Genomic DNA, 24584 nt, shown 5'->3' on the forward strand with positions numbered 1-24584 from the left:
TCGTATCTTTTATTGTAAAATAGGAGCCTTGCATGTATTCACTCAGAAGGAATGAACATTTCCAGACCCCCAGGAGTTAATTGAGGTTTGACAATCAGGCGGTATTACCGTCTGTGATCTATCCCAAACCCTTAGGGGTTAATCTGGTCCTGCAGGCGATCCCAGGGCACTTGATGCCCTTTTCGATGATCTCATGCCTACTTAATTGACTGCAGGATGCAAGTAATCTACAGTCCCCTCCCATCATGATGGCGCAGCACTGGATTGGCTGCATGACGCAACTTGAGGGGCAGTCCCTTCACTTTTATATGGCAGGCTCCCGAGCAGTCAATGCTCTTGAGAAAGGCGCATCATAGCGCCGAAACGCGGGGCAAATTTTTAACTTTTTTAACTTTTAAGGGAATCTATGCTACCTACATTTGTGAGCAGACTCTTAGCAGCTAGAATGTTTTATTATTAGGCTAGGGAGTCAGGATAGCTTTCCTACAAGGAATTTTTGAGATTGGGGCAGTTTAGCAAATATGTAGTGCACTATTTAGGTATAACTTTTTTGAGTATCACACTTGGGATAGGGCATGCTCTGGTCTTGATGGGATGATTATGTTCATATTGTATCCACCTAAGCTATACGTTGCCAATATCCTAGATACTGCATCTATACTAGATCTTTAGCAGAGGGTTATTTAAGGACCAAACCAGACCCCTTAAGGACCAAACTTCTGGTATAAAAGGGAATCATGACATGTTATGTGTCCTTAAGGGGTTAAAGGTAATTTTGTCATTCATACCTTTAACCCCTAAATCATAGCTTCTCCGTTGGAAGTCCATTAAAGGGTTACTGGAAGGGACCCTTTGCCATTTTTACCCTTTACATTTAAATCTTATTTTTATATTGAAACTTTATTGAAGGACAACCTAAAGGGTATTTTCTCTTTCTTAAAACATTTAACTCCTAATCTCGAACTCCTGAATATTGCACTTTGAATTCCTAAAAGCTAAGGAGGAACCCTCTACTGCTCCATATTTTTCCTATCTCTGATTTAATATACAGGGTAGGGATTTTTTTATAACACCCCATCCATCTAAATCTAATACAGCTATCTGCTCCCACCCTTATGCATACTTAAAGCTGCTTCAATGGAGACTGTTAGCCCGGTTGAGAACAAACACCTGTTTGCAACATATTGATACTAGTGGCTATCTTTTCAATACAGATACCTCACACAGTGTATCGTGTTAGCTATATAAGCTGCTTTATATTTGGTTATCTCTACATCAGCTATTTATAAGATATATGGAGCAGACTATCATCAATGTTGTTTTCCTTTTTTTAGTCACTAGCACGGTTTTTGCACTAATTTATTTTTGTTTCACGTTTAGTGTCTAGTCTAACGAATATAATAAAGATATTGCTAATTACACACTTTGAACTTTCTTATTGACTTTTTACTCAATATGTGGGTAAAAAAACGTGGTTGTTTGAGACACAATATCCGTGTGATCTTGCACCCGGATTCCTATTCTCAATATATCCATTCAAGGTATTCTCTTTTTTCTTCTAATTATCTGGGTTATGCCCATATTACCCGCTAAGTCCCTTTCTGACTTCAGGGCCAGGTCGTCCTGTCCCTTGAGTCTCTTTTTTTTGCTTTTTACTCAATTCCAGCAAAGGTTGACTCAGCCATTCATCCTTCCAGGATAGATAAAATGAGAACCATTAAATTTGGTAATAGAAACATCCCCTGGATTTTGGGCAAAAGTAACGTCCCCATAATGTACTTGGAGACCAGAACAATCTGAATGTACCTTTCCTAGTCTAATACTTTGTTAATGTTTAAATCAATAGATTAAATCACTTACACTAATATTACAACACTCAACACAAATATAACACTCAATTCCAAATGTAGAATAAAGAAACTGCAAATATATTGCTGCCGAGTTTCATTGGCAGAAGTGGCCTTGAGTAAATTTAGCCACTTGATTCAGTGAATTAGTGTGAACTAGTTATTAATATACACGCATGATCACCCTTTACAATTGGCACCCACGGCAGCAATATGTAGAAGATTTAAAAATATATGTTTCTGTTTCTGTAGGACTACAGATAATTATTGCAAGTTGTACTACTCAGAGCGTACACTAGGGGGTGTCCGATTCAATCCCGGCTTAAGGAATTCACATTCAAAGGACTAGGCACCCAGAAGGGCAGATAAAACAAACTTTACAGAACTATTCACTAAATTCAAAGGGAATGCAAATGAAAAATTAAAATACATTTTAAGACCAAATAGCCAAGCTACAAAATATAGCTACATTTTTGCACCTCGGCTATTTTTTTTTTTTATTTTTTTTTGCATTTTCAATAGAAATGTTACATGTCAAAGACATTTGGTACATAATGAGATAAACATTGTAGTGAACAATTTCACTTGAATTTACTTTGAATTGTCACTTTAAATAACTCTGAACCAACATGTGTCATTCCTTCCTGTAAATGGTCCGAAAAATATCCTAAACATGAGTACAGGTGAAAAAAGTTTATAATATAGTCTTTGAAATGCACTCAATACTTTATACAGATACATATTCATATATTTCCCCCTGCATTAAACGCCAAGTTTGAAGCTGCAAATTTAGTTTAAACCACACCATTGGTGAATTTGCTTTAACCCGCCTCCAATCCAAATTCCATTTGCTATTTTGTCAACAGTTTGATAAATGCTATAATCAGCAGATTAGGGAAACCAAGAAACTATAAGGAGTTGAAAGCATCTAAATCATTTCAAAAGCACGGAAATATGCATTTCAAATGTTTGAATAAAAAGCATAAAGGATTTATGTGAAATACTATTTTTACTGTAGGAATCCAATAATATCAAAAATGGTGTTTTACTGAAAGTTCCCTTTGTTTACAGTTATTATGGGGATTCAGCATTTTAAGACTTTAAAGCCAACCATGCGCATAGTCTTTTCACAGTAAAACTCAACATGGGGTAACTATTAGGTAGTTCCTTTTTCAGCCAAAAGAGGGATTTAATCATTTATATAAAAAAAAAACGCCAAAGAACAGAATTCATAAATGGGTGTTAAATGTAATTTAAACACTTCTACTTAAAAGGAAAAATTTAAATAGGTAAACAAGCCAATGCATGCTTTCTTAAGCTGTAATAAATGCTTGGTATTATTTTTAAACATACTATAGCCTACATAGATTTCTTAGTTCACAGTATTTATTGCTCTCGATCTCTATGAAGGAATATTTTAGACTGCAGGAGCTGGAGGTGAGCGAGACTCTAAATCATTTTGTTTCTCACTGTCGTAACAAGCCGGTGACTATTTTTAAAAATGTTTTTATTTCAGATCAGATTTAAAGGGAATCTATATTGCACAAATTACCTCTTGTTTAATGCATTATATAGATAATGCAGTATAATAAACAATGAAAAAAAACTAAATAAATAAAATAAAATATATCACAATAATTCATAGTAAAATCACTGTTTAGTTGCTCTGTCTATAGATGCAAGAAGACCTTTCTCTAACAAGGAAGAGACCAGCAATAAGTAATAAGCATCTTATCTGAGCAACTTGTCCTAGACAACGGGATCTATTTTTATCTCTTGAGTTTTTATATCCAAATAACAGTATCCCATATCATTAAGGATAGCTAGAACTTTTGTAAAAACTGTAATCAGCCATACCACTTTGTACACTTCCCAGTAGAGTCACGTTACAGGCATGTTTGGTCTTTCTATTCTCAGAGTAGAGAAAAGGCTCAGCTCATGTTGTGCGCGTGGCATGCAGGTACAAAACATGGAAAAAAAAAACACTGGGTATCTGGAGCTAAGAAGTCTGGCTGCCTGACTGAGAACTTTGAGACACTCTCTTAGATGTGGCAATTTTTTTTTACAAATTGCTTTAGAAGGGGCAGGGCCTGACCGCAGAGATGAGAGGCAGCAAACCTCAATGGCAAATGCAGAAAGCAGCGTCTAAAGCAGACTTGCAATGCCTAAACGACACTCTATGGACCAAAGAGGGCCACCACAAAAGAGGTGACCCTCTGCTGCACAAGCTGAAACTACCCAAGAATTGCTCCGAGCAATATGTACCCAACAGGAGGGTGAGGCCTACTCTCAAGGTGGGCGCGGAGGAGACAGACGCTTTTCCGCCGCCATGCCAGAGTAAGCTTCTGCACCAGAGACTACGTTCCCCCCCCCCCCCAGTCCGGCGGGGGTCATCCCGGTCCACTTCCAGATAGAGAGTTCCCATCTACGAAATGCTCCCGGGCGCATGGCAAAGTTCTTTGGAATTTTCCCACGCTGTGTAAAATGACACAGAGCACTGTGATTGGATGGATTTCAAGCCCACCAATCAGAGTGCTCTTTGTCATTTTACACAGCGTCGGAAAATTCCAAAGAACTTTCCCACGCTGTGTAAAATGACACAGAGCACTGTGATTGGATGGATTTCAAGCCATCCAATCACAGTGCTCTGTGTCATTTTACACAGCGTGGGAAAGTTCTTTGGAATTTTCCCACGCTGTGTAAAATGACAGAGAGCACTTTGATTGGTGGGCTTGAAATCCATCCAATCGCAGTGTACTGTGTCATTTTACACAGCGTTGTAAAATTCCAAATAACTTTCCCACGCTGTGTAAAATGACACATAGCACTGTGATTGGATGGATTTCAAGCCATCCAATCACAGTGATCTGTGTCATTTTACACAGCGTGGGAAAGTTCTTTGGAATTTTCCCATGCTGTGTAAAATGACAAAGAGCACTCTGATTGGCTTAAACCAGCCAATCAGAGTGTTCTTAGCCTAATTGCAGGGAGTGGCAAGGATTTATAAGCCTTCCCCCGCCCTGCAGAGCTCAGTCTGCGCGGAGCCCTCCATGGGTGAAGATGGATTATAATTTTTTTGCGCTCGTTTTTTTTTTTTGTTTGTTTTTTTTATTGCGTCGGTTATTATGGTTTTTTATTTGGCCTTTTTGGGGGTTAAAAAAAGAAGATTTTAGAAGAAAGAAAACATCGAATGGTAAGTTGTTTTTATCTTATTTTTTTTTACAGGTTTTTAGTTAAAGGTCCCCCCCTCATTATTTTTAGGGTGAGGGGGGTAGGTAGGGGGATACGTTTTTTTTGGGGGGGGGGAGGGGGTGACTAGGGTCCCCCCCTTTGTATTTAGGGCCCCCACCCACCACTCGGGGTGGGGGCTGGGGGGGACAGTAGGTCCCTCCCTTATTGTCATTTTTAGGGCCCCCACCTTCCGCTCAGGGGTGGGGGCCAGGGGGGACAGTAGGTCCCTCCCTTATTGTCATTTTTAGGGCCCCCACCTGCCGCTCAGGGGTGGGGGCCAGAGGGGACAGTAGGTCCCCCCTTATTGTCATTTTTAGGGCCCCCACCCGCCGCTCAGTGGTGGGGGCTGGGGGGAGGACAATAGGTCCCCCCTACTGGTATTTAGGGCCCCCACCCACCGCTCAGGGGTTGGGGCCGGGGGGGAGGACAATAGGTCCCCCCCTATTGGTATTTAGGGCCCCCACCCACCGCTCAGGGGTGGGGGCAGGGGGGGAGGACAATAGGTCCCCCCTATTGGTATTTAGGGCCCCCACCCACTGCTCAGGGGTGGGGCCGGGGGGACAGTAGGTCCCCCCTTATTGTCATTTTTAGGGCCCCCACCCGTCGCTCATGGGTGGGGGCCATGGGGGGACAGTAGGCCCCCCCTTATTGTCATTTTTAGGGCCCCCACCCGCCGCTCAGTGGTGGGGGCTGGGGGGGAGGACAATAGGTCCCCCCCTACTGGGATTTAGGGCCCCCACCCGCCGCTCAGGGGTGGGGGCCGGGGGGAGGACAATAGGTCCCCCCTATTGGTATTTAGGGCCCCCACCCACCGCTCAGGGGTGGGGGCAAGGAGGGAGGACAATAGGTCCCCCCCATTGGTATTTAGGGCCCCCACCCACCGCTCAGGGGTGGGGGCCAGGGGGAGGACAATAGGTCCTCCCCCGTTTATTTACTTTAGGGTCCCCATCCGCTCAGGGAGGGGGGACCCTTTTATTTTTTTTATTTTTTTTAACAGTGAGAAGCCACAGGCTGCTCACTGTTTAATAGACATGCCCATACTCACGGTATTGCGAGTAGGGGCACAATTTACTAATACTAAGTAATTTTTACTTAGTATTAATACATTTGGCTGAAAGACCACAAAAAAAAATAGGGGGCGGACCGAACATCGCATATGTTCGCCGTTCGTGGCGAACGCGAACACACTATGTTCACCGGGAACTATTCACCAGCGAACCGTTCGGGACATCACTAATATTTAGTTATACATGTGACTGTTGTCCATTGTTCCATTGTCACCATTCCCAAAATTATTTGGCTGTTACACAGCTATAAGGAGGTTCTGCCCCTTTATAACACGACTGACCCTGCTTCGGAAATTTTCCTCAAGCAAGGAAAATATCCAATGCGTTCTGGGAAAATAACTGACAGAGAGCTGGAGAACCTCTTGCCGGAGGGTTCTCCTGCCCCTGTCAATCAATTCTTGGCTAAACCAATATGACTCTGGCATAGAGGTCACTGCTGATAATTTATTGGCATGTGGTAGAGGGACCACATTTTAAAGACCTTTAAAATAAAATCTGTACATGTGTAGCTTGTTTTTGCCTGCATAATGAAAGGATAACATTTTCTCATCATGTGTATAGCATAACAGGTGCATTTTGAAGTATAAACAGAAAAAAGATGGAGCAGTATATATCTCAGTTTATGAGTGTATGGCCAAAATGCCAACAAAAATATTTTATACATGTTGAAGAATTTACTGGCAATAGATTTTAACAAGCGTTTAGAGCATTTACAAATGAAATTAAAATGTTTCAGTTCAGAGAATTCCAGGTAAGTGACATGCTTTTATTAAAAGTTAAGAATTCCAGGTAAGTGACATCTTTTATTAAAAGTTAAGGGAAATAAAAATAGAGAGCCAGGGAAATATCAAAGAAAGAAAGGGGAATGGAGTTTTTTTTCCTTAAAAAAAGAATTCTCACACTATGAATTTCAATATTATTTCTACACATCCCCTATATTTAACAAACATATTTTTGTAAGGTCTGAAAAGTAAGTAAAATGTAATGTACAAATGATTCTACTGTATTCAGCTTTATTCTGAAACTGAAAGCCTCCATCTTGGATTCCTGTTAATCATTGTTTAATGTTACTGTTGCTGTATCTAATTAAAAAATGATGATTATTCTTTTAAATTAAAGAAAGAAATATAATGACATACCTCTCTCACAAGAACGACCCAGATAGCCAGTGCCGGAACAATCACAGACATATCGGTTCCACCCATCTCTACAAACACCATTGTTTTTACATGGGTTGTTAATGCAAGGCTTTGCTGTCTCTCTAGAACATGAAGGTTTCACCCCAGCAGTGCTTTGAATTTCTGCCATTTGACGAATGTCTTTGCTCTGACCATCAATAAATAAGTCTCTTATGCATCCAACATATCCGTAGTTTAGAAGGGCTGTCCATACTTCAGTTGGAAAAACTAAGCCGGCTTTATTTTCAGGTAAACCACCCAAATATAAGTCATCATCAAGATCAAGAATTTCACTTTCACCTGGGGCTGTATAAGGTGTACGTAAACTATTGACAGAAATGGTACCTGGAAATAAAGAACACAATGCATTTATTATATACATATTGTAACAAAGGTCTATTTGGACGATGTAACCACATTTGAATTATTTATGCTGTATATAACTGTATGAGGAAATATCAGTGTTTGAAACATGCAAGCATCTGTTACCATTTCTATTTGATTTATTTACACACACACACATAAATGCAGACAACTAGATAAAACATAATAATCACAATGATTAGACTTATTTTTTTTAAAAAATACTTAATTAGGAATACAAATAGATCCCTTCTTAAAAATAATTAAACATGTAAAGCCTTGTTAATGCATGTGTTGCATTAGTATGCATATGCGTTGACTAATAATTTGTTGATGCGTCTTTTGCTCTGTCATAGCGGTCAATCTATCTGGATAGGTTCCGATCAGCCTTCCACATCTGTTTTTTATAAATTTCATCCCACAATTTACAATTATTATAAATTATAGCAGGAGTGAGATACAGGGAACAAATATGCACAAAATGTAAGGGATTGGAACCATTATCTTCCATTTATACAGGACCTTAGCATTTCTTATAGAGACCCTGGTATGTGTAATTGCTTATATTAATGTGACAGTGAATAACTGTTGGTTTAATTTGCATATATTTAACGTGAAAATGAATTAGCATGAGTTAAATCAAAGTCGATGTAGTGAACAACACATCAGTGAATAAGTGTATCAAGTACTATATGTCAATGAGTGTGTGTCAGTCATTGTACTGAGAACTGCAGGTCAATTAGCCATCATATATTAGCAGTCATTTATAATAAAATATGTCAGTGAATAAGCATATTGTGTTGAGTGAGCATATTAGGTAACAATGATTTTGAGTAAGTGTATTGGGTAACAATTTATGAGTGACTGCATTATGTTAAATGTCACTTAGTTAATGTATTGGTTATGTGTCAGGAAGTAGGTGTATAGGGTAACATGTATCTTAAAAATAACATATTGTGGTTAACACACTACACATCACTCCTAAGCAACATGTAGGTCATAAATGGTAGGTGTGATGAACCGCCATCACAGAGTACCATGCCCACATGTGTCCACTGCTTATTATTGTGTTTCTCCTTGTTTCCCCGTGTGTTTTGTGTGCTCTACCTTGTTTCCCCATTCGGGAGCGTTCCTGCAAATGGAACCTATTCGTCTCTCGAACGGGGACCACATCGGTGCCCCATTGAATGTTCACACCAATCAATTGGAACATTCACGCCAGTAACATAAGTGCGAAACCGCAAGGGAAGTAATTAGTAAGTGCTCCCCTGGGTGGCCACCATTTTGCATAGACGAACGCCACCCCAGGAACCGGTTGGGAAATGTACTGGTGTTGGGTTCCTGAGGTTGGTGGGTACACGTTAATGTTACTGGCTATGTTGGCGGGGGATCACCCTACCTGCTCCTAAAGGAGCCATAATCACTGGCCGGAGGAGATCTAAGAGCCTTCTGCCTGCAGCCATACTCTCCGCAGGGCAGACAGTGGCTGCAGGGGCTCCCTACTGGGGAGCTACAAGTCCAGGCTCGTAGCTGCCCAAAGAGCACTCTCTCCAGTGCTACTTATTTGGAGATATCCACCGGAGAGAGCCGTGAGCCACAGCAGAATCCCTGGAACTATGAGGCGGCTTCATGGCTGCAAAGTCCTGCTGGCTGCCTGGAAGTCCGTGTGGGCCAATAGAAGAAGGGCTGCTATTCAAACTGGTTCCGTGTCCATTTTCCTGAATGGCCGTCGAAACACCTCCTGCCCCGAGCGCTGATTGGCGCGATTTGGTTTCGCGCCCTTATCCTTGATTGGCTGGCGGAACGCCTCCCCTCCTCAAGCATTGATTGGTGCGATTTGGTTTTGCGCCTGTCTCCTGATTGACCGCTACTTGGTTTGGGTGCGAAGTTTGAATTCACCGGCCTAAACCAAGCGATGCCATGGAACTATATTTCGGGATGTACAGAGCCGCAAGCCCAGACCTTACACAGTGATTTCTTGGGCTGTGTACATCCAATAGACCCGCTATTTGCACAGATCCTAGCCGGGTCCCGGGCCTATCCAGAGATATATGTTCCCTCTGTGTGCCCCCTTTCCTTCCCTGGATGCAGAGCCCTCTAAGTTCCCCAATGTATGTAATGTGTCTTACAGTTTGTAACTGTTGTGCTGTTGGTATCTCCCAGAGCTAGAGATGGTTATTGGTAAACCATCCCCCTCCAGCCTGGGACTGAGGAATTTGTACTGAATAGTACGGAGACCCACTGTGGGGGTCTGTGTATAACTTAAGCCTCTACGAATAAAGCATTGTCAGTGTTGTACCCTTCATCAAGTCTCGGCTGATGTTTGGGTAACCAAGAGCTCTAATCACTGCGTCACTTGGGAGTTGGGAGAATCACAATGGACATACTCATTCGGAGTATAGGGGATCTGTTACAGTAGGTATGTCTAACCAAACTGTTAATATGTTTTACATATTTTTTTAGACTCAATTAGTGTATTGTGCTTTGAGAGAGGGTACAAGACCTTGCCCCATTGTATTCCTTCCGGGTTTAATTCCATCCTTATTTAGCATCCTTACTTTACTCCTCTTCCAGTTCTTACTCTGTCCTTACATTTTGCACAATTACATTTAAAAATGCTATTTGCCTACAACATATAGAAATCTCTCAGATTCTGCCAACAACCGTTGACTGTTGTCTAATCTCATCTTCTCCTCCATCTATTGCTGAGAACATTCCTCTAGTATGGCCCTCTTGTTGCAGCAGTTATTACGCATACAGAACTAAACTCCAGTTGACATATCCTTAGAATTCTCTAATAAAGCATTTATTTAGAGAAACATATCAATTAATGACACAACTCCTCTAGCTTTACCATTCTTGCCCTCCAGTCATCTTTCTAAGCCTTCTTTAACGTCTTACTGCACAGTTACTGCATATTTTATATTACTTCATTAAATAATATATATAGTTTAAATAAAATACACAAGTCTATAGATCTTCATTTCTGCATATGTTGTACCTTTCCATTTTTGGTATTTATGCTATAATTAACCTCAGGTGTTTAACCTATATACTGTGTGTCTAAATTTGTTACCTGTTACCGTATCAATTTTATTTATACATTTTACATCACTGGGTAGTAGAAAGAAACTACTAGCACTAATAGTATATATAGGATAATCACATTTTTACAAAATCACAATTTATTTTTTAAAAGGAGCTTCTGTGATGTTTTTATGTATTTTTTTTTTACTATAAAAGCCTATGCTGCAATCATGTGCTATAAAGTAAAGCAAATCTTATTTTAGTACTTGAGACTCTTATGAGACTGCTATCGTTTTACATTGTACAGTGTTTCATTTCCCATCTCCTTTACACAGAGAGTTGCCATCTAAGGTCAAGTCTCTTTGGAATTAGTAATATTAAACCTTGATTTGAAATTCACAGGGTGCTCATAAATCAGTAACATCTGCCAATTTATCTAATCCTTTATTAAAGAAAATAAATTAGTAATATTTATGAATTGCCTTTTTTGGCCATGTTTTATTTTTAATATTAAGCATGTTTTATTTTTAAAACAAATGATAGCACTGCGTTATAAATTTTTAGAGAGCCTTTCAAACAGACAGTCAGATAGAGAGACTTACACAGATAGATACATAGACAGACTGATCAATAGACAGATCAATAGACAGATAGATAGATAGATAGATAGATAGATAGATAGATAGATAGATAGATAGATAGATAAATAGATAGATAGATAGAAACATGGAATGTGATGGGAAGATAAGAGTCATTCGGCCCATCTAGTCTGTCCAATTTTCTTAATACTTGCATTAGTTTCTTATCTAGGAGAGCCTTCTGCCAACCCCACACATGTTTAATCTCCCTCACTGTGTTAACCTCTACCACTTCAGCTGGAAGGCTATTCCATGCATCCACTACCCTCTTAGTTAAGTAATAATTCCTGATATTATTTTTTAACCTTTGCCCCTCTAATTTAAGACTATGTCCTCTTGTTGTGGTAGTTTTTCTTCTTTTAAATATAATCTCCTCCTTTACTGTGTTGATTCCCTTTATGTATTTAAATGTTTCTATCATATCCCCCCTGTCTCGTCTTTCCTCCAAGCGATACATGTTAAGTTCCTTTAACCTTTCCTGGTAAGTTTTATCCTGCAATCCATGAACCAGTTTAGTAGCCCTTCTGTGAACTCTCTCCAAAGTATCAATATCCTTGTGGAGATACGGTCTCCAGTACTGCGTACAATACTCCAAGTGAGGTCTCACCAGTGTTCTGTACAATGGCATGAGCACTTCCCTCTTTCTACTGCTAATACCTCTCCCTATACAACCAAGCATTCTGCTAACATTTCCTGCTGCTCTATTACATTGTCCGCCTACCTTTAAGTTATCTGAAAAATGTACCCCTAAATCCCTTTCCTCAGATGTTGAGGTTAGGACTCTATCAAATATTCTATAAGCAGATATGCACATACTGTAGGAAAATAATGTCACCAAGCTTCTAAAGACATCACAAATCAACAGATGGAAGGTATTTTATTTGTATTAAGAGCTATTTTATTAGCTGTTCAGCGAGCTCTCTAATGCTAATTCAATGTATCTCCATTGTGTTCTCATTTAACATTTATTTTCTGTAGGAGTGTATTGAAGGTTATAGCGAAAATATTTTTCTGCATGCAAATGTTACAGCCGCTTGGCGTGCATTTTCTTTAGATGCCAGGGGACAGCAAGGCTAATTTATAATATTTTAGCCAAGCCCCACATTAACACTCACATCTAGACTTAACTTACTGCTACCTAAAGCCAGAAGTTGGAAAATGGGCTACTCACGAGTACCAACAGCGAATGATAGCACAATAAGTATTTCTATCAAAGATTAGCCTCATTTCATGGTATTAGAACAAAATCAGACTGAAGGCCTCCTCCATATTTTGTTTAACATTTTTGCCCATAAGTTGCTCCATAATCCATACTAGCGGTATTTAAACATATAACACTAGATATAGCTTATACTGTGAAATATGTTTTTAATGAATATAACAACTATGATAGATGTGTGACTTGGGGTTCTGAGCAAATTCTAGATTAACCTATCCAAAGACGCTGGACATATGCTATTTTATTATAACACTAATGATGTTAAACACCCTAAAGGGATCCCTTTGATGTTTCTAAATCTCCTCTAGTCTCACAAAATGTGCCATTAAACACTATGGACAATGGCAGCTGCATCTGTTATATAGCTTCCTCGTTTCCTTTCTTGCATAGCTGGCAATCTTGTGTAGCAAGTCAAGCCAAAATACAAAACCTCCCACAGGTATGTTTTAACGAGCTTCTTCAATGATTCATTATCTCAGCATTTTTTTAACCAGTTCTAAAATAATAAACTATGTTCATATTCTATCCTACCATTCAGTTGCTAGCCACCGAACAAAATTGCCTTTAATTTTCATTTGCTAATCAGACTTTTTTTTCCCCCTTTCTTTTCTTCATTGTATGAGTGTTTAGTAGAATAAAATTAGCATGTGAAAAAGCCTAACCACCCATTATTTTTTAGCAATTATAACATAAAAGACTACCCTTTTGGCCAAAACCAATGTTCAAGGTCTTTTTTTTTCTTTTTACTCTAAAGCATAAACACTGCTTTGTTTAGGCAAATATTCAGTGCAAACAGTGTGCTATAAAGGTTTGTGCTGATAATTGGATAACATTTCTTGTCTCAATGATAGGTGATCTAAAATATTATATTTAAAGGGACGCTATAGTCACCAGAACAACTACAGCTTATTGAATTTGTTCTGGTGAGTAGAATCATTCCCTTCAGGCTTTTTGCTGTAAACACTGTCTTTTCAGAGAAATTGCAGTGTTCACATTACAGTCTAGTGATAACTTCACTGGCCACTCCTCAGATGTCTGTTAGAGATCCTTCCTGGGTCATGGCTGCCTAAAATGCATCCTGTGATTCAGTATCTCCTCCCTCTGCATGCAGACACTGAACTTTCCTCATAGAGATTCATTGATTCAATTCATCTCTATGAGGAGATGCTGATTGGCCAGGGCTGTGTTTGAATTGTGCTGGCTCTGCCCCTGATCTGCCTCCTTGTCAGTCTCAGCCAATCCTATGGGGAAGCATTGTGCTTGGATCAGGCCACCACTTCTGATGCTGTCAGCAGACAGTTTGCTATTCTGAGGCAAGCATCATGCAGAGCTACAGCTTCAGGCTTGAATACAAGTAAGATGTTGCTATATTTAGGGAGGAATGAGGGGCCCAGGTGGACTATATGGTGGTTTTAACATTATAGGGTCAGGGATACATGCATGTGTTCCTGGCCCTATAGTGCTCCTTTAAGTATTAAAATGTATTTAAAGTATTGTTAAATAACTGTTAATAATCCTGATCAGATATATGTGCATAAATATATAAAACAAATAATATTATATTGGTGCACAATCAAACTAACATGAAAAATAATGGGATTCATAGTTAAAGCAGTTTTCTTACTGAAAAATGAGTTGTGGTGATTTGAGAACCAAAACTTTTAGACGAAATAGCACAGCAGTACAAAAACAATAAGTGTACTGAACTGGAGGGTTTTTCAATCTCTATTTTAGCTTAAATTTTAGTAAAATGTTTTAATTTTCCCATTTTTTAAGTAAGAATAATGTATGTGTTCATATTTAAAACTATTTGTTGGATGACTAATAAATAGGAAAATGACATTTACAATATTCACTAATAATAAAGTGTTAGAAAACAATACCTACTTATAAAAACACAAGTTATAACAATAAGAAAACACAAGATTCATAATAATAATAAAAAGAAGATAAATATTTATTATTTTTATTAGTAGTAGTAGTAGTATTGCCATTTATATAGCGCCAACATATTCCATAGCGCTTTACAATATTATAAGAGGGGGGATTTAAATATAAATAGGACAATTACAAGAAAACTTACAGGAACAATAGGTTGAAGAGGACCCTGCTCAAACGTGCTTACAGTCTATAGTAGGTGGGGTATAAAATACATTAGGACAGGAAATCGCAATTAAGTAAGGTGGGAGTGAAGCAGAGCTGGAGGAGAGAGTAAAGTGCTGCCCTTTATGAGAGAGCAAGAGACAGGTATGTGAGGTAGAGGTTACTCTGGGAGGCCATAAGCTTTCCTAAAGAGATGGGTTTTAAGGCACTTCTTAAACAATTGAAGACCAGGGGAGAGTCTGATGGCGGTAGGCAGGCTATTTCATAGGAAGGGAGCCACCCACGAGAAGTCCTGCAAGCGTGACAGGAGAGACTGAGAAGAGTCATATCTATTGATCTGTGAAGAGATATAAGAGGGGCTAGAATTGTTCAATGCTTTATAGGTATTGGTTAGCACTTTGAATTGACTCCTATAGGATACAGAAAGCCAATGTAAGGACTGACAGAGGGGTGAGGTATGAGACAACCAAATACAGAAGAAAATCAGTCTGGCAGCAACATGCATTACAGACTGTAGCAGGGCAATACGGCTTTTGGGAAGACCAATTAGGAAAGGGTTACACTAATCAATGCGGGAAATTACTGGAGCATGGACAAGCTCCTTGGTAGCATCTTGCATAAGAAAGGGGCAGATGCAGGCCAGAGATGGAAGAAAGGCAAGCAGTGACACGCTGCAGTGACACGTTGCAGGATGGCAGGGGAGAGGTCCGGGGAGGAGAGATATATCTGGGTGTCATTAGTGTACAGGTGGTAGTGGAATCCAAATTAGGTAATAAGTTTGCCAAGAGAGGCAGTATGAAGAGAACATATAAGGGGACCAAGGACAGTGCCTTGAGGGACTCCAACTGAGACAGGATGAGGGGAAGAAGTATCATTAGAAAAGAAGACACTGAATGAGCGTCGGGAGAGATACGAGGAAAACCACGAGAGGACAGAGTCACAGAGACTGAGTGATTTAAAAGTTTGAAGAAGGAAAGCATGATCAACGGTGTCAAAAGCAGCAGAGAGGTCAAGAAGAATTAGTATGGAGTAGTGGCCTTTGGGTTTAGCTGCGATTAGGTCGTTAGTAACTTTGATAAGAGCAGTCTCAGTAGAGTGGAGGAAGTGGAAGCCAGATCAAAGAGGGTCAAGGAGAGAGTTGGATTTGAGGAACTGAGACATACGGGTAAATACAAGTCTTTCCAGAAGCTTTAAGAAAAAGGGAGCAGGGATATAGGACTGTAGTTAGAGGGGGAGGATGGGTGAACAGATTTTTTTTTCAGGATAGGCACTAGAGTGGCATGTTTAAGGTCAGCAGGGACAATGCCAGAAGAGAGAGAGCAGTTGAAGATGTGTGTTAAGGAAAGCACAAGACAAGGGGAGACGGATCTGATAAGGTGAGATGGGACAGGATCGAGTGGGCAAGTAGTGGGGCAAGAGGAGAAGAACCACAGTCACCTCTTGTTCAGTAGCCGGGGAGAAAGTCTGAGGGGTAGGAAAGGCACAATCTATGTGTGGTTGAGAAAGAGAACAACAAGGTGGGGAGAATTCTTTCTGTTCAATCTTGTCAGTAAAGTAGCATGCAAAGCTATTGGCTGTAAGGTTAGTTTGTGGGGTGGAAGAAGAGAGTTAAAGGTGTCAAAGAGATGCCTGGGATTGCGGGAGCATGAACTAATTAGATAGGAAAAGTATTAATATTTTTAAAATTAATACTATCATTAACTCTTGAATGTTTTGTTTTACATAACACTCTTTATAATATAGCTGTGATTGACTTGATTCTGTGTTAATTAAAGCTATAATAGCTGTCCTAAGTTGCAGAAAATTATGACACCAAATGAGCTGCAGCAGGTTTCTCCCTAGTCCAAATCCCGAGTTACAGAATATGCAGCTTAGACATCAGGAGAGTTTGGGAGAGTTAGAGAAAATTGTTTTAGCAGAAAAGATATACATTGTTGTGCTGAGACATTCTCCTCTCCTGATCACCATTTCTTCATATCCTTTCCCCTTACACATCTTACAGAATCTATTATGGCCAGAAATCTAGACGTCTAGATTGAGAAACAAGGAAAGTAACCCTCTCTATTTGCTTTTGCTTAAAGTTCTATATACTCATGTTAAAACATGAGCAACAGCCATCCCTCATTAATTAAGCAATCTTAAAATATTAATTATCAGATAAGCTTTTCTTATAGGGACACTATAGGCACTATAATCTTATCTGACTGAATAAGCTACAGTGCTTGCAGTCTCCTGGCACAGTCCCCCCATTCAGTCCCCCCCTTTGTGCTAGAGGGGGGCCCAAACATTTTTCTTGCACCAGGCCCCTCTGTACTTTATTCAACCACTGGCTGTGACTCCAGAAATTCTAACCACTTTAATGGTATTAATCCTTTATAGTGCCAACACTGTCCCTTTAATCATTCTGTTATTATTAACAAAACGTGATACAATAGGGTTTAACACTAAAATGGACTTACATATTTATATAAATATCTAATAATTGTAATTATGTTTTTACAAACATGCATGCATCACATGGGGATTTATTCACCGAACAGTGACATTTTGGGAAATAAAAATCAGAATGCATAATTCAGGATAATAAAGCAAACCTGTGACTATGGCTGGGTGGGGATGTTTTCCAACTCTATTATTTTGGCCAGAATTTACAATATGAGTTTTAATTTACAGCTATTTATACAATTCTCCTGGGTTACTGTGCATTTTATTGGTAAACCATTCCGTCAGTTTTAATAAATAAAATACAATTCTGCCAAATGTCAGATCCCCAAAACATATAATAAAATCCCAAAGAGATTTCGATTATTTTTTTTTTGGCATTTTCACTATATTTAAAACCGATGAAATCTCATTTCCTGACATAGGAATGGTAGGGAGTGATTCATTAAGCTCTGTCAAAGGTTAACACATCTATTCTTGCTATAGCTCACATTTAAGTGTAACAGAAGCGTGATGAATCACCACACAGACAGATACAGTATTGCTTTATATACCTCCAAATGGAATCATCCATCTCTTAGGAACATCTCTGCCTGTGGGGTATCGAAGGATCCATCTGGTCATATATAACATTGTGAGACCTCTCTTAATTTTTACGTTTATATCTCTAAGTCATTTCTGAATCAAATTAATTTTGATTGCTCAGAGTTCTGCTTTTATAGAAAAATCAGAGCAAGAGTAGTCACATGATTTTGAACGGCAACTAAACTTTGACATCCTGAAAGAACAACTGTCACCTGAAAACTATTGTTTCATATATGACTATTGTTTCATATAATAATTATTTCATCTAGTATTGGAAGGAAATATATTTTTGAATGAAGTATATATAGAGAAAAATTAGAAAAACTCATACTTAACCTTTCTGTCACATAAAACTAATGCTTACTATACTTACCATACTTACCATTTAGTCACATACATGCACCTTTAGTCAGACCATCTACTTGCAAACCCCTCCCCCAAACACAAAAACAAAAATTGCCAACTTTGTGTGTTTTTTTCCTCTCCCAGCTTCTTTGTGTCTCTCTTTCTCCCCCAACTCCTTTGTGTTTCTCTTTTCCCCCTTCCTTAGCCCATCTGCGTCTTTCTTTCCCCCAGCACCATTGTGGGTGTATTTCTCCCCCAAGTACCTTTGTGTATCTCTTTGTCCCCCAACCCTTTTGGGTGGTTATTTTCCCCTTCCCCCAGCCCCTCTGTGTGTCTTCCCCCCTCAACCCCTCTGCATCTCTTTCTCCCCAAACCCTTAGTATGTATCTCTTCTTTGCCGGCCCCTCTGTGTGTCTTCCCCCCTCAACTCCTCTGCATATCTTTCTCCCCAAACCCTCTGTATGTCTCTCTTCTTTGCCAGTACCTCTGTGTGCCTCTCTTCCCCACCTTCAGCCCACTCTGTGCCTCTCCCCTATCAGCCCTTTTCTGTGCCTCTCCTCCCCTTCAGGCCTCTGTGTGCCTCTCTCCCTTTTCGCACTCTGTGTTCCTATCTTCCCCCCTCAGCACTCTGTCTGTGTGCCTCTTCTCCCCCTAAGTCATCTATTTTCCTCTCCCCCAGTCATCCCTCTGTGTGCCTCTTCTGGCCTGCCCTCTATGTGCCCCTATTCTCTCCTCATTCCTCTGTGTTCCTCTTCTCCCTCCATTCTCTGTGTGCCTCTCTTACCCTCTAAGCCCAATGTTTCCCTCACCACAGGCCTCCTTCATGTAGCGTGGCAAAACCAGGGACTGCAGTAAAGAAGATTCTGTTCTCTCAATCCAGTCTGACAGGAAGCTGTTCGGCACTCTCAGTGAGCACTTTCTGTCAGCCCGGGTAGAAGATTAAGAAGATTCTCTCCTGCGGTCCGTGACTCAGCCACACTGCATGCTGTGACTGGCAGCTTTCTACAACAGATGTTGAAATCAATATTTTTTCTCAAAATGAGTTCCACTAGAATACACAAATACAATCATTCATCAAAATTCATAAATTTAAAATAAATGACAGCATAAACAAGACCATATTACTGTTATCTAAATAACAAAGATTTACCTGTCCGCCCATCACGTTGAAAGTCCACATGGTACCATTCTCCATCATTCACTTTCTTCACTAATGCTTTTATCTTGATGGTACCTGAACCCATGTCCAATAGCAAATAGAGGTGACCATCAAGCATCTCAATCGCAAAAAAATCTACTTTGATCATTTGTGGATTTTTGGCATCTTTTTGATGTCTGGGTTTTCCATGACTGAAAAGGATTAACCCGTTTGGTTCTGTTGTACGGAAATCGAATGATATTGAGCCAGTTTTCTTTGCGTTCCATTTTGGCAATGAGATAAAAGACTCTGGCGTTTCAAAAGTAATTGGATCCAAAGTAGCAACATTTTCACATTTAAATGCAACTATGCCATGAGTCTTCATTTTAGCGTCACCTTGTTTGGCAAGTCGGGATAATTCAAGTCGTACATCATTGTTTTTATATACAACCTGTAAACAAAACAGATACATAACATTATAGATCAATCTATATTAACAGTAAAGAATATGTAATTATTATTACAATATCCATAGATTGCTGAAACTGTGGCTACATGTTAGCATGTTTCTTATTTTTACCCAGTTTTAAAAAAACTGCATGACCAAATCAGACCTTTAAGGCATGCAGTTTAAATGTATACATGTTTTATCTAAAATATTGCAATGGAATGGATTGACATTGATCACTTAATTTGTTTGTATTTTATATAATTTTATTTTGTAACAATGTATAGACTGAATACTAAATCTAAACTAGGCTAGTGCATACAAGATACTTAAGTATATTAACCTTCAACCATGATTCCATTCTATCATATTTGGTACATTAGTTCACATAACATACTGTTCATTTAAAGACAAATATTTCATACTTAAAAGCCATACTATAGTAAAAACATATGTAAAACATAACTGGTAAATTAGACAAAAAAAATATTTTGTGAAAGTTAGATATTATGTATATTTAAATGGAACCACATTCCCCAATATATATTACTGACCACAGGTGTGGGCAATTAAATAAATTGAATGGAGAGACATAGTGTCATTCATTGGCGGCTGGTGGGGGCCCTAAATAATAAGGGAGAGTGGACTCTTTTTTTCCCCACCATTGGGTGGGTTACCCAATGGTGGTGGGTGGGGACTAATAGTAAAAGTAACAATAAAAAAAATACCCTAACCTAATAATAGTGAGAGGTGGGGCAAAAAACGAAATACTTGTAAAATAACCAAATAGTAATTCAATGCCTTTTCTTCCATCTTCTTTTTTCAGCCCCAATAAAGACCAAAAAAAATCCATAAAGTTGCGATGAACTATTAAAATAAAAATAGTACCTAATCGCAAAAAAAAAAAATGCCAAAAAAATATCCATCCTCTCCCCACGAGGGCCCCATGCAGACTGAGCTTACAGAACATGGAAAGCCTTATAAAGCTTTTCCATGTCATACAATTTGACTCCTTCCCCATACCCCTTTCGTTGCATGCGGTCGTGATCCACTGTTGCATTTCCCTGGCACAAACTGAAAGTCTGTACTGGGGAAAAAGGCAAGGTCTTGAAAAGGCTGCAGTCAGAAGATCTTTAAAAAAAATATATATATAAATACAAATATGTATTCATTAGGGGGTACATATACTAAATAATGGTTTCATGTGTTTTATTAAGTGTGAAGTGGTTCTCTAAATCGAAGTTTTAGTTGGGGAAAAAGCAGCTTAACAGTTAAAGCATATTTCATCTCTACATATTGTAATGAATATTTTAACATATATATATATATTTGTTTACATGCAATGGTGAGGTTCCTAGCGCTTGCTAGATCCTGTTATGATAGCTGGTCCTTCCCAAACAAGAGTCTCTTCTCTCTGGCCGTAAGTGGGTAGAGTAATATATTCAAAGGAACAACACTCAATGCACAGAAAGCAGAGGGTGCTAAACATGTACTGTAACACTTTTAAAAAAAGCCCCTAGTTTTTCCTGATTTTATCCCTGAAGATTTTATTTGGAGAAGCCACGCCTTTTACCTTCTTGGTGAGCAGAAAAACACTTCCGCAACACAGGATTGAGCAAAAACCTCATTTTTTTGCTCTCCTTATATCAGTATACCTAATTTTATTTTGCTTTTACACCAACAAAACAGAGTGCACTATTTTCTGTTTCTATTCTCATTTTAGGTAATTGGTGACTATCTGCAACACTGCAATTTGGAAGGATATACCAGTGAATGCTCGACACCTCAACTGAACCTTAAACCCTAACCTACCATCTACAAGGAACCAAGCTATGCTACATATCCACAGGCGGGGATCATACCACCCAGGTGCATATATCTGGAGGTGAATACAAGCTCCAAAAATTGTAAGTTGCATTTTTCTTATTTTACCTCACCACCAATATTGACAAAATACCAGAACGGCAATCTACAATACAATAATAGAGGCACACATAGGGCAATATTGTTTGCAAAAAATATGGATTTATAAATAAATGTTGATTGCACTCACAAACCCTGTTTGATTGTAGGCATATCATAAAAAATAAATGCGACAGCTTCAGGACTTTGGAACATCAGTGGCATGCATAAGAAAAAGAAAGAGAATAATAGTGCAGAGTATCTCAATCAAAGTTAACACGCTTTATTAATAGTATCACTTACAAAACCGAAGTGTATAATAGGCACATCACACTCAGGTGGAGGTATCTCTTATTCCAAGATCCACAGGAGCAGGAACAGCCAGATGGATAAATAAACAAATAAAAACAAATAAAAAAACAAATACTCTGTACACTATATAGCCCTACGCGTTTCGTTCAACGTTTGAACTTCCTCAGGGGCATCTACTGGGGTGTTGTCCTCGTGCAGGCATGAAGTGAAGTGCCAATCCTCTTCTTTTAAATCCGTATTTGGCTGTTCCTGCTCCTGTGGATCTTGGAATAAGAGATACCTCCACCTGAGTGTGATGTGCCTATTTTACACTTCGGTTTTGTAAGTGATACTATTAATAAAGCGTGTTAAGTTTTATTGAGATACTCTGCACTATTATTCTCTTTCTTTTTCTTATGCATGCCACTGATGTTCCAAAGTCCTGAAGCTGTCGCATTTATTTTTTATGATATGCCTACAATCAAACTGGGTTTGTGAGTGCAATCAACATTTATTTATAAATCCATATTTTTTGCAAACAATATTGCCCTATGTCTGCCTCTATTATTGTATTGTAGATTGCCGTTCTGGTATTTTGTCAATATTTGTTATGAGGATATGAGGAGTCCTTTCATCTACAATACTATATAACAAAGGGTAATTTTGTGTGTGTTTTTCACTCATTACCCACTAAGTGTGTTTTATCTGCACACAGGTGTATTTGTACCTATTGTTGCTGTATATTTCTTTATTTTCCTCACCATCAATAGAATATATTACTATATTCTGTTTTCTGTCCTCATATTTTCCACATTGACTCACCACCATAAAAAATTGAGAGCACCTAGAAGGCATTGCTTCCTTATTTATATATTTGATTGCTTTTTAAAAATACTTTTTAAATATTAACATTTACATTATTTCAAAACTGGTGAAGCAGTAAAATAGATTGCTGATTTTGCTGTCCTCCCCTTTTTATTCAATAATTTTATCAGTGAATAATAATTAAGTGCTGCTTTGTTATATATTTTTCTAAGGCTTCTTTATATAACAAGTGGTTTGTCCCATTTTATTAGCATTTATATATACATTTTAGATTTTATAAGCTCCTGCTATACAGTATTAGTTACTGGGCTCAAGACAACCAAAAAATTCCATTTACCAACACATGCACACAAACACACACACTCTCTCTACACGATTCAACCTTCACATTATCCATTTTATATTTACTTGTGTGTTAATGTTTTTCACATATTTACGTGATGTAGAGATAACTATTATTTTGTGCCTATGTATGTCTCATCCAAAATCAATGGGCAGCAAAGCAAATCATATGAAAGCCATCTCTAATCACGTTACGCTTCTGTCAAACTTGCTATAACAACAGAGGTTAAGTCACTAAATAAGCACACGCTGTTAACAAACTAAAATTAATTTCCATGTAGCAAATGTACAGATTATTCAACTGGACATGAAAGAAACAAGGAAACAGCTGATCTCTCTGTTCATCTGATGTCCTCATGCATAATAATGAGCCAACATCTCAGATCCATACAGATGTGATAGTCAGCTACTTTCAATATACATACAGTATGCAGCCTGTATATAAGTAGCTCTGAGCTACTGTTAATTTCAATTTTATTTAGGTAATTTCTCAAGCTATCATTCTCAAATGTAATTTTGAGGGAATTTGATTGCTTAAAAGCCTTAGCACGGTGCCATTTGGTTGATATATGATATAAGATTCCCTACATCTCAAAGCTTTTTATGAAACTGTAGTTACACACTGAACTTTTATTCCCAATGAGTCTCAAGGTCAAATTCCCAATCGTACAATCATGCGGTATTGCCAGTAGCCAACATGCACTTAACACAAGGGAACATTAATATCTTTATCAATTGGGAACTGTAGAAGGATGAAATTATCTAAAGAGGAGCAAGTCAATTTCTTCTTGAGAGCATTCTGCCTGAATTCAAAACAGTTTTCTCATTTTCTCCCATGTAAGTACGTGTGTGTATCTTCAGATAAAATTGTAGCATTACGATATTATCTACAAGTCGAACGGTTCTCTGTAACTAAGGTGCTAATCTTTCAAATGGCATTCTGTAATTAAAGGCTAGTGCTGGTAATTAGCTGAGCTCTGATTTCAGGCCTTCATTATTTATACACAGCTAATATCTTACTTCTTGCACATAATGTCAAACTCCCTTTTCTTGCTCATTGAATTCTTGATCTTCGTTTATGCAACACCAGTTCTGCATACGATTAATTATATCACAGATATGAGCATTGTATTAATAATTTGAAGGTGAATTACTTATTATTCACATAGTAATTTCAGAGTATTTAAAAAAAAAATGTCTGCAAAATAAATTAAACGACATAACTCCCAGTTGACAAATTATCTTTCGAACTAAAAGATCTTGGACCAATTGCGTTTGGAAGAGAGTAGATGTAGAGTACTGCACTGTATGTACTATGGTACATTTTATTTCCATTTCATTTTTTTTCTGAAAAAGACCCACTGTCATTTTTCTGAAAAAGAACCACTGTCATTTTTCTACCCAACTAATTCATGTTGTGTCTACCTGATTAGAAGACTATGTGCAATGTAGTGCTTCCACAACAGGAAGCCACTAATCATATTGATCTAACCCAGAAGGTCATGGCTGTATCTGAAGATTGGTTTGCTGGCTTGGTATCATTGATGCTGCCCTTATTCCCTTGTTCAAAACTGTGTGGAACAACATTAATAT

General features: G+C 38.6%; 1 protein-coding gene across 18 annotated transcripts in view; it reads right to left on the bottom strand.

The window, feature by feature from the left end:
- NRXN1 (neurexin 1) overlaps positions 1-24584 on the bottom strand; it is a 1100495-nt gene that overhangs the window by 549980 nt on the left and 525931 nt on the right. For all 18 annotated transcript variants that reach the window (XM_063443956.1, XM_063443955.1, XM_063443963.1 and 15 more), the window contains 2 exons: positions 19196-19634; positions 7285-7668 (listed from right to left, as the gene is read on the bottom strand). In XM_063443956.1, coding sequence (XP_063300026.1) covers positions 7285-7668; positions 19196-19634 — 823 coding nt within the window. The remainder of the gene's footprint in view (positions 1-7284; positions 7669-19195; positions 19635-24584) is intronic.

This window comes from Pelobates fuscus, chromosome 2 (genome assembly GCF_036172605.1).
Source record: "Pelobates fuscus isolate aPelFus1 chromosome 2, aPelFus1.pri, whole genome shotgun sequence".
NCBI lineage: Eukaryota > Metazoa > Chordata > Amphibia > Anura > Pelobatidae > Pelobates > Pelobates fuscus.